Source organism: Prunus persica, chromosome G8 (assembly GCF_000346465.2).
Source record: "Prunus persica cultivar Lovell chromosome G8, Prunus_persica_NCBIv2, whole genome shotgun sequence".
Classification (NCBI taxonomy): domain Eukaryota; kingdom Viridiplantae; phylum Streptophyta; class Magnoliopsida; order Rosales; family Rosaceae; genus Prunus; species Prunus persica.
This window is the reverse complement of record NC_034016.1, coordinates 17,372,197-17,388,340: the sequence shown is the minus strand read 5'-3', so window position 1 is coordinate 17,388,340 and position 16,144 is coordinate 17,372,197. Positions and strand designations below refer to the sequence as shown.

The following is a 16,144-nucleotide window of genomic DNA, read 5'->3' as shown; positions in this document are numbered from 1 at the left end:
TCCCTTCAATTTACAACTGAACTTAAACAATTAAATTTAAAAAAATAAACATTAAAAGTTCAATTAAATAAATATTTGAAAATAAAAACGAAGTATACTTCCCTAAAAAAAACTTTTTTTGTTCCAAAAATAAGTTTTACAATAAAACAGTAAATTATGGGATTTTTTTTTAAATTAATGAACATTCTAATTGATTAAAAAAGTTAAAAGATAAAAAGAAGAGTGCTACTATTTTCACCCACCTGTCCTATTTTCCCACCCACCTTATCTTCAAAATTTTAAAAACAAATTTATCCCTTTGTAAAATTACTTCTAAGGACTAGCTCTCTTCAAATTTACCCCTATCCTATACGTTTCAAAATACATTTCAAGAGAATACTAGAACGCTTGGATGTTATTGATTGACATGATTATATCAAGTCATGCGACATGCAGCTATAAAGTTGTATAATTTTCATTCAGGTTAATGAACAGAGCAAAATAATTACACGAGTGAAATAGATACCTAAATCAAACTAATATAAAAAGAAGACAATATTGCAGGCTACCCCATGATTATTCATCTTTTCTCATATTATGACTATGCCCAAAAGAAACAACAGTAATTAAAAAGTGCCATCACAAAAGCAATACCCTCATCAATGCTTAATTTATTTCCAATTTATCTGTCTTGGCAGAGCATCCACAATAGACTCCCTAAATCACATCTTTAGATAAAATTTAGGGAGGAAGTAAGAAAACCCACCTCCAACCATGCTCCATATCTAGCTCCTAAAATAAGGAGACTTCTAGAAGCTCCTAAATTTGAGGAGAGAGAATGAACTCTTAGTGGCTCCCTATAATTTAATGCTACCCTATTTAATAAATATTTTTAAACCTTTAATCAATATTGTCCATTTTTATATTATTTTTTCATATAGATGGACCATTTATGTTGAATTAAAATAAAATTTTAGCATTTATGACTCCCTAAACTAGAGAGTATGATTGAAGTTGAAATTTTATAAAGAGCTCCTAAAATAACTTTTTTGCGTTTTTAACTAAATTTTAACTAAAAAATAGAGAGCATGATTGTAGATGCTCTTAGTATCCCATCAAGAAACAAATGAGAGAGAGAATTTGCTTGAATTAATAATTAAAGGGTATGTTAGGAATAATTGTGGGTGAAAAGATAAAATTGTGTTTTTTCAAATTTACATGATGAGTGAGAAGATAAAGTGGGTGAGAAGATAGGACGGGAGGGTGGAAATAGCAGTACTAAAAAAGAAACAGAAAAAAAGAAAAAAGAAAACCCAAACCCATTACAGTATCTCTCTCTCTCTCTCTCTCTCTCTCCATTACAGCATATCTCAATCCCCATCCCTACCCAATCATCACCGTTCCTCTCCAATCCAAAACCCACCGTGCACTGTACTTCTCACTCTCCTCCTCCAATTCATACCCCAAAACCCATTCCAAAAAAGTAGTAGACATAATTTTTTTTTATTAAAAGAAAAAACTGACGTTAGTTTTGTAGAAGATTTTAAAATTTTCTTTTAATTTTTTAACAAGGTGGAAATAATAGTTAGTTTGTCCAACGCATTTAACAAGGGTAAATTTAAAAAACAAAAGAGACATTGTTTTAAGTGTAGAGAAAGTGACACATGTCATGAAGAGAAAGGAGAAGGTCCAAAAGAGAAAATTAAAGAGAAAGTTGCTAGCGTTTATCGTTGGGGAGATAGCAACAATGGTGCAATGAATACCAAAATACTCATTTTATTTCGAGATATAACTTAAACATAAACTCTCCAATAAACTTGAGCAAGTTCGGATGTCAAAATACACAAGGCAGAACATTCTGAAAATAAGATCAATAAAACGCCAAAAATGACATTACAAAATAAATAAGGTCTTCAAACAAGCAAATATATACTGCAAGGGCTCTTTAGATCCTAGAGAGTAAAAGCATGACCAAACCACGACTGGGTGACAAACTAACAAATCATAAAAGAAAATACAAAAGCTACAAGATCTCTAAATGTCCTCATTGAAAGAATATTTGGACTAGCCAAGACCTTTTAGGGACTCAAACAGAGCACAACCTTTATTATATATGCCGGGATAGTAGAGATTCAACCTAGGGAGAGAATCAATAAACAAATTGCAGAGCTCATCGATAGCTAATTAGGTTGAAGAACTTGGAAGAACGGGATATATCAACCCCATCAATTAGCTGCATCTCGGCTGTAGAACAGATCAAGAGTCTTTGCAGGTATACGGTGGAGAAGCTCACGAGGGAAGATCCGCAGCAACGTCCATGCCAAATCAAGTGACTGGAAGATATTACGGGTGTCATAGGCTCCTTGGCTCACAAACTTCTTCTCAAATTTGTCCAAGAACTCCAGGTATAGCTGTTTCAATCAAAAGAAAATATCACATCAATTACTCCCAAAGGCTGATTGTTAATAAACAAAATCATCTTAATAAGAAAACAAAAAAGGTAAGAGACCAGGTCCTCCGAAGAAAGTGCTTCTTCTCCAACCACAGCCTTCATTGCCTGGACATCCTTCCCAATAGCATAATTTGCATATAACTGAAAGTTAAACAATGCAAGAGAGGGGAGATTAGATGGCATTAAGTGACGACAGATTCGAAAATATACTACCATACAATCCCAAACTAACCTGGTTGGATACATCAGAATGATCCCTGCGAGTCATCCCTTCACCAATAGCACTCTGCAATCATAACCAACTACTTTATTTAACATAAACCCCATAATTGCAGTGATGCAAACCCTCTCTAAATATTTAGAGTATAAAGAAATCAAAGTGTCATTACCTTCATCAGACGAGACAGTGATGGGAGAACATTGATTGGCGGGTATATCTGCACAGTTGAAAGAACTTGATGGTTAGTTTCAATTCATTTATAATCTCTGCATAACTGATTGTTACCACCTCGATGCAGGTTGTCCAAACATAGAAAACCAACTTTCTAAATGCATCATGAATTACCGTTATTTGGTATCAAGCTAAATGGGAACTAATTTTTATTTATTATGGACTGATACAGTGACCAACAATTTCATCAAGTCAAGCCTCAACAAAAGAAGTCCAAATCCCAGGCACTTGAGAAAGATAAAGAAGGTACCATTTGTTCTGGTGGCATATAAGCGACAAAACCATGGTAACTTCCCTTTCACAAAATCATGCAACATGTATTGTGTACCGCATTCTAAACGCATGAACATGGTAACGTATGCCATGACCATCTTAATTCTTAAGGTAATTATATACCCATTCTCAGACCACAACACTGAATGATGTAATGAAAACATGCTAAAACTTCAGTTACCTGTCTGTTGTAGAGCTGCCTGTCAATGTATATCTGTCCCTCAGTAATATATCCTGTAAGATCTGGAGTGGGGTGTGTAATATCTGGCAAGATAAAGAAATCAAAGCTTGTGTTATGGCATATCACTTAAGCATGAATGCATGATATGTGAGACGGTCAATGTGTAATAAAAATACATTACCATCGTTTGGCATAGTTAAAATCGGAATTTGGGTAATGGAGCCTTTTCTGCCTTCAATTCGTCCGGCACGCTCATAGATTTGGGCCAGATCAGTATACATATACCCTGGATATCCACGCCTTCCAGGCACTTCTTCTCGAGCAGCAGATACCTGCAGTAGCAATCAATAGTTTGGGTTACAGAAGTTATCCTACACAATACTAAGAATACAATATGTAGTTGGTAGAGGTATTTTAAAATATAAAAGAGCAAAAATGCTTTTCAAGTTCATATAAAGAATCAGAAAGAAGATGAACATGATGTATGAAATTTGAGAATTCATGTATTTTATTGTTTTCAAAAACTAAGGTATAATGGCATTCACAATTTTTTCAGGTTACCTCACGAAGAGCATCAGCATAAGAACTCATATCTGTGAGAATGACAAGAACATGCTTCCCACATTCATATGCCAAATATTCTGCAGTAGTAAGAGCAATACGAGGAGTAATAATACGTTCAATTGTAGGGTCATTTGCCTGTAGAAGATGGCAGGAAACACATTTTAGGCCCAGTACCATTCACACAAAGTATGAGATATGTAGGAAGAACACTCCCAACTCACAGAATTTAATAAGGAAAAAAACCCCTTAAATATATAATCAAAGGCTTCATATGTTCATTTCAAAATATACCAGATTCAGAAAAAGGGTCACTCTCTCCATTGAACCATTTTCTTCAAAATCACGTTTGAAAAACTGTGCTGTCTCCATATTTACACCCATAGCTGCAAACACAATGGCAAAGTTGTCGTCTTCCACATCCTGCAATTTCATACCGTAGGTTAGACAATCACATGAATGCTAGAAGTATATCAAAATAATGTTGGGCACTTAGCATGTCTAACATGAAAGTAGTAGATATGTGCAATCTCTACTGGCCAACAAAGATTTGGTTACAAAGTATACCACAGCGTCAAGAAGACTGTCAGATTTCTCCAACCGCTTGACCAAACCAGCCTGGCGACATATCTGAGCAGCTATTTCGTTATGAGGAAGACCAGCAGCAGAGAAAAGTGGGATTTTTTGTCCTCTGGCAATGGAATTCATGACATCAATTGTAGAAATTCCAGTCTGTATCATCTCTTCAGGATATGTTCTCTCACTAGGATTGATAGAACTCCCTGGGGAAGACATACAATAGATTGACAGACATGTTAATGCACACAAAACTTGGAGCCGAACTTATGATCATTAAAACAAATAACTCACCAGATATGTCTAGGTAAGCCTCAGGCAAAATAGGGGGGCCATTATCAATGGGTTTCCCAGAACCATTAAAGATGCGCCCAAGCATGTCCAGTGAGACTGGAGTTTTCAAAACCTGACAAACATTCAAGGTGGAGGGTCAAAATAGGTTGAAAATAGCATAACTAGATGTAAGAAAATAATTCTTGCTTCCAGAATACAATAAAGAAAGAATATGATTAAAGTTCTATACCTCTCCTGTAAATTGCACAGTGGTGTACTTGTTGTCAATTCCAGATGTTCCTTCAAAAACCTGGGCAGCAAAGAAATCGTTTAACTAAACCATACAAAAATTAAGCACCTCAAGATTAAGTAATGATGCTATCATCTAGTACAGGTTAAGTCAATCATAACAATTGCTGTCCAGATGATGCACAAAAGCCAACAATAGGACTTAAGGTTATCAAAATTATAAGCCTATCCATGAATGTGTATTAAAGGGAACAATCAGGAGAAACTAGCAAACAAAGCTAAACAGCAGTCACCTGAACAATAGCTTTCTCTCCATCAACCTCCAGGACTTGACCACGTCGAGTTGTTCCATCTCCCAAACGAATATTAACAATCTCCTGAAACTTAGGTCCCTGACATAGTTAAAGAGAATAAATTAGTTATTGGTTTCAGTAAAGAGGAAAGTTCCACACCGAAAAGCTTAACAACAATCTAGATGAGACAGACAGACAGACAGACAGGCACAGAGATAGAAAGAGAGAGATAGGATCACTTACCTTAACTTTTTCAAGGATAACCAGAGGTCCGGCCACACCAGAAACAGTTCTGTACTCTGAAATGTCAAGGCAGAGGACATAAGGTCAAATTTGACACCATTAATGTACTAATCCATAATGAACTCATAGTAATGCTAATTCTGTCTAGCTGAACAAATTTGAAGAGTTCAACATTAACTCACAAAGTATCCATTACGACTGAAGACCGAAAACGCATGGCCACTATTACCCATGTCTAAAAATATAAAGTAAACCAGTCCAAGACTTACCCATGCCGACCTCTAGTTGTCCCTCGTCCATGTCGTGATTGTTTTGTGAAACAGCCATTTGCAAGCTTCACGAAAAAAAAAAATTCAGCAATTATGAATAAAAACCACTAGAAGCCATCCAAAGCAACTGCGAATTGTGAAACCAATTTTATAAGATGTCAACTAGGATCACTTCCTAAAGCAACATTGCAAATCAGTCCAATCAAATGAGTGAAGAATTAGATCATAGCAATAAAATTTTGCCTAATTAACACTAAGTTTGTATGAATATCAGAAACAGAGAGTAACATAAAATAGATTATTGAATTACAGTAATTTAACTGTCTAAATACTGAAAATAGTTTGGGTTGTGTAGATTATAGTGTCCCCGAACCCAAATAACAAAAACTCCAATCCTTGACAATGCGACCTTCTTCTTTCCCCTCCTTTTCTCAGCAACAAACTAAGTGCCCCAAAATTTGTTCAAAAGAAACAAAATTTGAGGAAACAACAACAATATAAATCACATCCAATTGCTGATTTCAACAATTCGCTAAAATTAACCAACTTTGGATTTAAAAAAAAAAGCTTGAACGAACACGAACTCTAATCACGTGTAGTTCGAGCCCATTGGAGTTTATCATCAGACGGTTGCAATTGGAATTGAATCAAGGAAATTAAGATCAAAGGTGGCTGAGAATTACGTACGGATCTGAAAACCTACCTTGTTTTCGATCTGAAGCCAAGCCAAGCCAAGCGGAAGAGAGACGAGCAAAGAGGAGGAGGAGGAAGATGAATAAAAAAGAGCGAGATCTGATGGACTAGAAAAATAAATAAATTGGAAATTCGTTGACAGATAAATAATAATAATAAATGAAATTAAAATTATTTAAACTGTAATGTTTTTTAATTTTCTGGTTTTTTGTTTTGTTTGGAAATAAGTGGTAATAATGGAAATAATGTGAAAGACAACAAAAGAGTGTACTGTACTGGAGTGTCCAACTAGATGGCGCGCCGACCCTCTACATTGGGCCACGTGGGGATATGCTTGGTTGGGACTTGGGGCCCACTGCACCTTCATAATTTGGATTGACAATTGAAAGGTACAGTGGTTTGTTCTCTTCTCAAAAGTAAAACTGTAAAAAGACTATGGTTGCCCTAAAAAAGAAGTGAAAAGACTATAAACTTTGTCACATAAAGGAGAAGGTTAGCTTTGGAGAATGTTATTGTTTGTGACATTTGTTCTAATCTCAGTTTGGTGAATATAACCTGTCTTACAAATTTTGTCTGGAGGAATGGAACTCATAAAAATTGATTGGATTTAACTCCAATCAAGTTCAAGTCGAGTCACCAAACTATTGAATATAGAAGTCAATATTAGCTCAATAAAATCTGACAAGATAGTTGATATTTTCACCGAATTTATAAATGATAAGGCATGATGTTTATATGTAAATCCAAAACAAAGTAAAAGTATCCTCTCAGAGATTTGGTAAGCATATGCAACAGTTTTTTTAAACCCCAAGTTAATTTGTTTCAAAACTTATACGTGGATTTAACTGGTCCAGGACTCGGATTGCTAACTGGTGTGCGTGCTGCTTGGTGGTGATTATGGATCAATCTGACTCGGTGCCACTGGTCGTGAGTTTCTGATAACTTTTGTATCTGTTACCATTTAGTCTCATATAATTGCTGATCTTTGTTGTCAATGATTATGTCTTGATAGAATGCTTAGAACTTGCAAGCAGGTTCGGTTTGATTGGATTTTTTATGTTTTGAAAGTCAGTAGCAGGTTTGTAAATGTAACAGGAGGTGGAAAAAATGGATTTGGGTTAGGCCCAAACTGACAAACAATGGTTTTGTTTGGTTTGGTTTCCCTTTCGGTTTTATTCAAAACCGAACCAAAACCGATCGTTGTAATGTAATTGGTTGAGCTGTGTCTTTGCACATTCTCTTTATCTGGGATATCTAATTGGTTTGAAAGTTGCATCATTTTCATTTCCCAGATATTAAACTGGTACAATATTGGCACCTTTTGTTTTTTTGTTTTTTTTTTGTTTTAGTTACCCAAATATCCAAATGGTTTCAAAGTTGCATCCTGTTTTATGTCTCCATATCTAACTTGTAGAAATTTTTCATCCGTTCTCTTGCATGTAGGTGCATTTTGGTTGGTTTTATTGTTCTTATTTAATATTCTTTATGTAAATTAAATATAACAATGTGATGGAATCATGAAATTAAAGAGAGATGTTTACCCAGTAAAATTCCCCAGTATTTACTCTTTACATATATATATATATATATATTTTTTAATTTTGGCCGATTCTTTTATAGAAGTATGAGTGCAACTTGGGAAAGCGACACAGACGTAGTGAAGGAAAGAACTCGGGAAAGCGACGCAGACGTTGTGAAGGAAAGAACTCAGGAAAGAATGAGGAAGCAAAAGGTGCGTACAACTTGGTAGACAGAATTAGTGAGATGACAGATGAAATTCTTGTCAGTATATTGTCTCTCTTGTCGCTAAAGGAAGCGGCTGCTACTAGTATCCTTTCTAGACGTTGGCAGTATGTGTGGATGTCCACTATGGTTCTCAACTTTAATGCTAACTTTGATATTCATAGAAATCTCTGCCGCTTCATAGCCCTCAAAAGAAAATTAAGATATCTGGAAAGTGGTAGATACGTCAATTGGGTGAATCGTGTGGTGGAACAACATAGAGGCCCAAACATCGAAGAATTCAGGGCTTGCTTTCAACTAAATGATCGGTTTGCAAGTTCCATTGACAAATGGATTCAGTTTGCAATGGAAAAGGGGGTTAAAACACTCGTGTTGAAGTTTAGTACACAATGTGGCGCTGCTTCAAAAAATTTCTATGTGTTTCCCCACAAACTATTAGGTCTCGAGAAGAAGCACGTGTATTCTTACATTCCAAGTCTACGCCCTTGTGGATGCAAAGTTGGATTTCAGTTCCTTAAAGTTCTTCATTTCGAATGTGTTGACATGACTGATAAAGTTTTTGAATACTTCTTGTCCAACTGTCCAGTTCTTGAACGATTAACCGTGCATGAAACGAAAAGTTTCGTTAACTTAAGAGTTGTCCGTCCATCGGTTACATTGAAGCATTTAGTGACAGGAATTTGTCTTGGCCTGCAAAGCATTGAGATTTGTGATGCAAACCTTGTTTAATTTGTTTGTAAGAATTGTGAGAACGTATTTCTCAATAATGTACCGTTGCTTGTGGAGGTGTCCATATCCAATCTTTCCAGTCCCCGTGCATTCAAAGAGCTTTTCTCTCGCCAACTTTCATGCTGTCTTTCTCAGCTGGAGATTCTCAAACTGAATATCACTGGAGCGGTTAGTATATGTATTATGATCATGCGTTGGTTTTCTTTCCTTCTTTAATGGATTATGTAGCTCATTGTTCCTTGTTTGGTTTTCAGGATCACAATCCGAAACATGTGTTTCCTATACTGGCAAATCTCAACCATTTGGAATTAATGGTTCATGCAGATTACCGTCTGGCTCTTTTTCATTTAACTTATTTTCTGAAAGCATCTCCTTTCTTGCAAAGACTTGTGTTGAAGGTATATGTTTGTACTCGGCAGATTACATGGTAAAACTATATGTAGGTCTTTGTATGTGCACTTTTGGTGATTTTGTTCATCTTCTTTTCGTTCCATTGACAATTTGAAGAATGAAAAGTATAACAAAACAAGGAGGTTAAATTTTGCTGTGTGATGAAACATGCTAATAGGCTTCATATTCCTTCTGGTTCTTATTGCGTCTAACACAAATTTATTTTTTTTGGGTGCAGTTGGATTTCATTGTATTGTGGGAGGACTTGGGAGAAATAAGTAAAGCTGTGAAATGCCCTCATCATTCCCTCAAGGTAGTAGAAATTGTCGGGTATCGTGCTCGTGCATCTGCTGTTGAGCCTATCATGTTCTTAATAAAGAGTGCTGTTGCGTTATAGAAAATTGTTATTGATCCTCTCCGACGTTGGGAGGCGGGTAGTGAAGATTTCGCTGAGGAAGCGAAAGCAAGAGAGCACGCTGTGCAACTCGTTAAAAAAAAATTGCCTTCAACTGTTGAATTTGTATGCCTGTAGTAAGGCTTAAATTATCTCGAGATTAGGCAAGTATTTATTAAGTACTAAGTTTTGATTAACTGATTTATAATGGTTATTCTTTATATGGTTAGAGTTGGGAAATAACAAGAGTTTTTTCTGACAACGTTGAATGCTAGCAACCTTCTCTTTAACGTTCTTTTTGACCTTCTCCCTTTCCTTCCAGACATGTGTCACTTTTCTTAATAACAATCTGCAAAGCAAAGAAAGCAGCATCCAATTTAGCAACAAACATTCACTCCCAAAACCTGAAACAAGAAGCAACATATGACTATCAATATGATGATGGCTCATGTTCATGCGTGAGAAACTGCACATAGCAACTAACAACATGGACGCAAGTGCAAAAGGCCACAAACAAGAATGGATGTAAGCGATTTTAGGGTTTGGGAATGAGAAGCAAGGCATAGATGGATAGAGCTTGTTATAGTGCAATGAGACAAACCTTTTCCCCAAACTTGACTTTATGAACAAGAAAGAAATGTTCTGAATCAATCTAGAAAAAAAAAAAGGTGAAAAACCCAAATTTCTGCTCATTCAATCTTTCGGTTGCTCGAATCAAACAATAAACATTGGAAATATCAACTGGATATGAGCAGACAAATACAAATGACCTGGTTCCTTGGAGATGAAAACAGAAGATCCCATGCTGACACATTCATCCTAAGTTACAGAACACATGCCCTCTTGTCACATTCAAATTCCCATTTAAATACTCTAAGGGACAGCTTTCAGCCCTCTTGTTTTTTTTTTTGGTGAATAAAAAATGGCCCAATCTTTAGCTTCCTTCAGAAAAATAGTCTTTTAATTTTAAGAAAATTTATGCCAATGGTCCATGAACTTTGACCATTGTTACATTTGGGTCCATTAGCTTTCTTAGTAGCAGTTGTTTTGGTCCTTGTACATATCCATACTCAAACTGAAATCTAAATTAAAAGTGATCACATGCCTTGCAAGATATTGTTGTGCTGATGATTTTGTTGGACTACATATTGTAACATACTGCAAGAAATACAATTCATGTAATAATTCCCTTAGTTTTTTTGCACAATCTAATGACCGTCTAAACCCTAAACCCCAAAAAAGTCTAATTCAAAGACATCAATCAAATCCTAGTAATTTTTGATCAACGGCAGATGAATTCTTCAACATTTTCGTTTGTCTTATCCAACGACCTACAGTCCGTTAGAGACAGCTAATCTGGAGATCTCCGATGCAACATCAAGAAAATGGCTGAGAGAGCGATTTCAAAGACTGAAAATCTTGGAGTAGCCATTTTTTTAGGGATGGAAAGAATTGGGAAAAGCAGTCCAGCTTCATAAGGCTGTACACTATACACGACTCACGAGGGGTATAATTGGAAAGATGTTAAATGAAAGAAAGAAAAAATAAATGATAAACTGTTGGATAGTTAGTTACTGTTCCACGTGTTAGGCACGTGCCTTGTTAAGTCTGTTTGAGAGTTGGTTAGATGGTTAAACTTGTTGTTAAGCTCTTTGTAGACTGTAATTTTCCTAATCGAGAATTCAATAGAAAGTTCTATAATTCCTTCTTCTTCTTCATCTCTGTTCTTCTCCCTTTCAGTCTTCTTCATTATATCTGTGCGGAGCCAGACGACCCCATGGCAGCCCTGAGTTTGGCTTGGACGTCCCTGATTTTCCTTGGCAGCCATAGAGAAGACGAAGCTGCAAGCTGGGCACAACAGCTTGTGTTTTTTTCTTCTTTTAAAAAACACCTGGTCAAAACGACGTCGTTTTGTCAAGGCAATTGTTTTGTTTACCTAGACAAAACGACGCCGTTTGGACAAGAAAAAAGGGCAAAAGAGGCCCTGCAGCATATTGAAACACTCCCACCCGAATCGAAGTGGTAAAAGAAGAATAAAGTTTTTGAGAAACTCATGAAGCCCACCTCTCCGCATATGGAGCTAGGGTTCTAATTTGGAGGAGTTTTCAACATGAGACTGGATCAAAAGTTGGAGGACCATTTCAGTCAATAACTCTTTAGACTAATAACTTAGCAACTACCATGACTTTCATGCATACCCCAATCAATTCAAACACTCAATTCATGAAATGATAAGGTTCATAACTGTGGATTTTATAAGATTTCTTTATTCAATAGTAAGAATAGATACATGGGCATAAAAATGCAGCAAAAAGAAAAAATCAAACAGACAAGTTCATTGGAGGAAGTAACTAGACAATGGAAATTGTGCTGTGATCTCATTGAAGCTTCTGTTAAGGCTGCGAAGTGCTTGAATATGAGGTTCATCTTCCTCTACAGGAATGATTTTGGCAAAGCTTCCTTCTTCAAGATAGTCTACTGTGCGGTTGGCAGCTTCAAGTCCCGTGACATAAGATTTCTCCTGTGAAGGAAATGCAGCAAACCATATTTTCAGCTTTTCTGCATTTATCTTGATCCATGAAGATAAGAATAATGGTTAGTATGAATCTTTAACCTGTGACCATGAACCGTGTCGGGTTATAATCCAGTCTCCAGCCATGAACAAGTTCGGGAAAGTTGTAGAGCCACGCATCATGTCCTTATATGAGCCTGTTAAGAGAGGACACAACAGAGAAAAAGAAACTGGTGTTGTGAACAGAAGTATAATTTACCATCTGATAAAGTCATTCTTCCCTTAGTTTACTTTAATGCCGTAGCTAAACAATCTGATTCATATAATAAGACAGGATATAGGTCATGCCATAAAAACTCTTACCAGGAAAGAAGTGAGTCAAGGAGTTTGGAAATCTGCCAATCTCCTTATCTGTCACAGTAGCATTCTTGAAGTCCTTGATGCAGTTTGACAGGTAAGATGTCACCTTGGAAACAATTTGTTCATCCTTCAGCGGCAACAACTCATTGGCACGATACTGCTCATCAGACATTTGGGACAAACTAAAGATAAGATTTAATTTCTAAAGTAATTGTGTGAATAATGACAAGATCAGAGAAGAAAGAAACACATGAAGATACTCACAAAATCAGCTTGTAACACTGTTACCGAACTATCTTTATGTTCGTCATGGATTGCATTCAAATCAAAGAAAGTCCACCCAAATGAATCATCAAATCCAGAGCAAGCATTACTTGCATTTGGAATGTTAACCTGGTTATGTGTGGAGTTTACAACACAGAATCAGCTCTGTCAAAACATAACTGGAAAAATACCCTTTTACTAGCATATTTAATCTATATAAAAACTATCCAAATCAAAATGGCTAACTAGTAAGGTAGATATTCTATATTTGAAAAACTAAAGCAAAGGAGAAAGCTCAGAAATAAGCAGCAGGCTAGGGTTGGTGCGGCTCATAAAAATTTCATAAAATTACCCTTCCCACATAATATATAGAGAAGGAAGTGATGTTGAAATTGGACTTCCACTGAACTCACCTTCCTATCGAGCCAGAGCTTAACAGAGAGTACATCAATGCTAGCCAAGTTCAAAACCTTAAGAAACTCCTCCCTTGTACACAACACTGCACTATACAGAACTCAAGTACTGCCAATTAAGGTAGAATAGCAGCAATAGGGTCAATTGAAACTCTAAGCACAAAGATCTATTCGGATAAAATTATTGTTTAGGCTTTCATGTGGATGATAGTTAGAATGAATCTAGTTTTCACTGTACTTTTTAACATTATCGCTCAATGACATTGGACATAAGACAGAATGAATTTTACATTCTGAAATTTGATAAAACGATACCTATTTTCAATAAGTTTTTGAAGAGTGGAGATTCCAACAGCTAAGACAACAGCATCAGCATTATAAATTTCTTTACCGCAAATTACTTCTGAAACACAACCTGTTTCCTCATTAATTAAGAAGTCTGTTACTCTTATACGCTTCTCAAATTTGCAGCCTTTAGCCGTCAAAGACTCCACCCAGGGCTTGAAAATCCTTTCTCTACTTGTTCCACGACACCATACAAGATCGAAATCTTTCTATACACATCAACAAAATTAGGATTTTAGTTGATAATAAGGAGAAAGGATGAAAACATAAGATATTTCTCAAAAGTGACAAATAAATGTAATTCAGGTTGAATGTACTTTAAGATTCTCGTTATGGGAAACTTTGCACTGGTAAAATATATCTACTCTAGTATTTGGCAAAAGGAAGAGTTCGAGTGAACAGATATTTCGCAGATGGTCTGTAAGAATCATGAGCAAAGATCCTTCTTACTCCAGAAAGTAATTCATTTAATCACACCTGGTGAGCAAGGATGTAAGACAGCAAGCCCAGAGTTGCGGCAGCACTACATTGTTCTGCTGGAGCAAAGAGACCCACTTGAAGCAATGGTGATAAGACATTCTGATAAAGCCTTTCTGAGCAGCCAAACTGCTTAAAAAGCTCCCTTGCGGTAACTACCAGTTAAAACTCTTAATAAGACTTAAGTTTGAGTTTGTCCATCACATGTAACAAATCATTATCCAAACGATGGAACTCCATAGAGCTCCTGACATATAGTACTTACTTGAATCATATTTTCTCCAGGCTGTATCCGTGTTGTCAAAATCGATCACTGTAAAGAAAAGACACAGATGTGTTGATATGTGCAGGATTTGTAAGATGTGATGTACTACAATTCAACAATTTCCTCCAACATTCACTCACACAATCATAATTTGTGATCTATTTTTGCCTTTTCGAACAAAGAAACAATGGAATAACTGATTAACAGAACTCCCTACAACTTCCTACAAGCTCCTTTGGCAGATAAATGTTCACTAATTAAGCATTTAAAATTAAATTCCACATTTTGGTAGGAGACTATACCTGCCGCCGTTAAGGCAACCGCTGTTAATCTATCAACCAATGGAAGCTGAACAAACTGCACAGGATATAACCTATATTGATCAACACAAAGCTGCTAAATTTTTCCACTGGAATGAGAAATGAGACATAAGGGTGCAAGCAAATTAGACCTGTGTATAGAATAAGGTTCCCAGTGGAGTTGGCAATTGAGGAAGGTCTTGAAATACTGGAAATTCAACCTGCAGAATGTTCCTGCTTCCCATTAACACATTCCAAATCCTCTAACGCAATCTCAACAGGAACAAGAAACTAACCAGGAAGCCGTGTTTGAACACAGAAACCAAAAGCAAGATGTCAATTGATTACCTCCAATCCCTCTGCTGAATATTGTGCAAATTTTGTCCAGTTAGTGAATGGTTTGATACCCAGCTCATCAACAAGGTTGAAAATGTTCTGGTAGGGATACCAATAACCTACAAAACATAGCAGAATTCAACTATGTGAACTTTTCTACTTGCCAAAAAAATGCTTACTTCGGGCTTCTTAAAAATAAAAAAGGGTGTGTAAAAAACCAATCTTATAAATCAAATATGAAATAAAAAGAACTCAATCAGCAAAACCCATTTTCCAAAATCGAAAATCCAAGGCAAAATATTGATTGGTTACCTCGGATACCAACTTCTTCAAGTCCACCCAAGTCATTACCACTTTCAAGAACAGTGACATCAAAACCCTGCAAATAAATACCAAATTAGACACTCAAATTTCACCCACTTAAACATGAAGCACATAGAGAGAGAGAGAGAGAGAGAGAGAGAGAGAGAGAGAGATTGGACCTGGTTAGAGAGGTGGTGAGCAGCGCCAAGGCCAGCCCAGCCAGAGCCAACAACGACAACCTTCTTATTTTCCTTCTTGTTTGAGCTTCCATTGGCGGCTGCATGGTCTTGTTCAGCATAAGCTCTGTAACGAAACCCACTTCGGCTTCTGCTAGAGAAACGCGGCGTGGTTGGTGGGAACGTCAGAGTGAGCCTCCAACAACAAGCCAACGACATCGTTTCCAAATTGAGTTCCCACCTTTTGGGTAACTAACGACAACGATTAACGATTAGCATGTCTTTCTGCTTTCTTTTTTCGGCTCTGGCCATAAGCGTGCCAAGTAACACGTTTATGGCTTGTGGGTTGTGCGGAGTTCTGCAACCGATATCCAGGAAACGATGTGTGGCGCCAAAACCCGCTAACTTGGACGGGACCCACGCGATAAAGAAGAACAAAGATTAAACTAAACCAAGTCTTTTTCTTTTTTCCTGTCTGTGGGTAAATCACTAAACCAACCAAGTTTATAAATTTGAAGCTGAATCTATAAAGCTATCAAGAACAACGATGAAAAGTAAGCTAGGGATTATGCAAATACGATTAAACAAATTGAGGGTAGGGGTCACAATCTATGTTAATGAATCGTGTTCGTATCATATTATTTC

The 16,144-nt window shown here is 36.5% G+C and overlaps 2 protein-coding genes and 1 pseudogene across 3 annotated transcripts; 1 reads left to right on the top strand and 2 right to left on the bottom strand.

Moving 5' to 3' along the window:
• Positions 1,736 to 6,803, bottom strand: LOC18768303 (V-type proton ATPase subunit B2). 2 transcript variants are annotated; one of them, XM_007199743.2, is made up of 15 exons: positions 6,504 to 6,803; positions 5,801 to 5,865; positions 5,532 to 5,587; positions 5,289 to 5,387; positions 4,997 to 5,056; positions 4,768 to 4,879; positions 4,465 to 4,679; positions 4,192 to 4,320; positions 3,898 to 4,035; positions 3,518 to 3,668; positions 3,337 to 3,419; positions 2,821 to 2,868; positions 2,664 to 2,717; positions 2,489 to 2,572; positions 1,736 to 2,390 (listed from the first exon to the last, which is right to left on the bottom strand). In XM_007199743.2, the coding sequence occupies exons 2-15, from the start codon at positions 5,856 to 5,858 to the stop codon at positions 2,205 to 2,207; spliced, it is 1,473 nt and encodes a 490-aa protein (XP_007199805.1). In that variant the 5' UTR covers positions 5,859 to 5,865; positions 6,504 to 6,803; the 3' UTR covers positions 1,736 to 2,204. The 2 variants fall into 2 exon arrangements, with proteins under 2 accessions (XP_007199805.1, XP_007199806.1); XM_007199744.2 differs by lacking the exon at positions 6,504 to 6,803 and adding an exon at positions 6,385 to 6,410.
• LOC18767454 lies at positions 7,633 to 9,996 on the top strand (annotated as a pseudogene).
• LOC18766675 (phytoene dehydrogenase) lies at positions 11,974 to 16,031 on the bottom strand. Its single transcript, XM_007200901.2, has 13 exons — positions 15,503 to 16,031; positions 15,333 to 15,399; positions 15,033 to 15,139; positions 14,837 to 14,905; positions 14,688 to 14,742; positions 14,386 to 14,433; positions 14,121 to 14,275; positions 13,614 to 13,852; positions 13,299 to 13,389; positions 12,886 to 13,014; positions 12,625 to 12,778; positions 12,364 to 12,458; positions 11,974 to 12,270 (listed from the first exon to the last, which is right to left on the bottom strand). Exons 1-13 carry the CDS (start codon positions 15,716 to 15,718, stop codon positions 12,085 to 12,087), a joined length of 1,611 nt encoding a protein of 536 aa, XP_007200963.1. The 5' UTR covers positions 15,719 to 16,031; the 3' UTR covers positions 11,974 to 12,084.

What these genes read in the sequence shown, in the direction of transcription:
- LOC18766675 (XM_007200901.2), bottom strand. Translation starts at nt 15,718, where the DNA reads ATGTCGTTGGCTTGTTGTTGGAGGCTCACTCTGACGTTCCCACCAACC. An exon ending in AGCTCTGGCTCGATAGGAAG is followed by an intron (nt 13,015 to 13,298) that starts GTGAGTTCAGTG and finishes ACACATAACCAG; the next exon opens with GTTAACATTCCAAATGCAAG. An exon ending in CTTGACTCACTTCTTTCCTG is followed by an intron (nt 12,459 to 12,624) that starts GTAAGAGTTTTT and finishes CTCTCTTAACAG; the next exon opens with GCTCATATAAGGACATGATG.
- LOC18768303 (XM_007199743.2), bottom strand. Translation starts at nt 5,858, where the DNA reads ATGGCTGTTTCACAAAACAATCACGACATGGACGAGGGACAACTAGAG. An exon ending in TTATCCTTGAAAAAGTTAAG is followed by an intron (nt 5,388 to 5,531) that starts GTAAGTGATCCT and finishes TAACTATGTCAG; the next exon opens with GGACCTAAGTTTCAGGAGAT. An exon ending in CACTTTCTTCGGAGGACCTG is followed by an intron (nt 2,391 to 2,488) that starts GTCTCTTACCTT and finishes TGATTGAAACAG; the next exon opens with CTATACCTGGAGTTCTTGGA.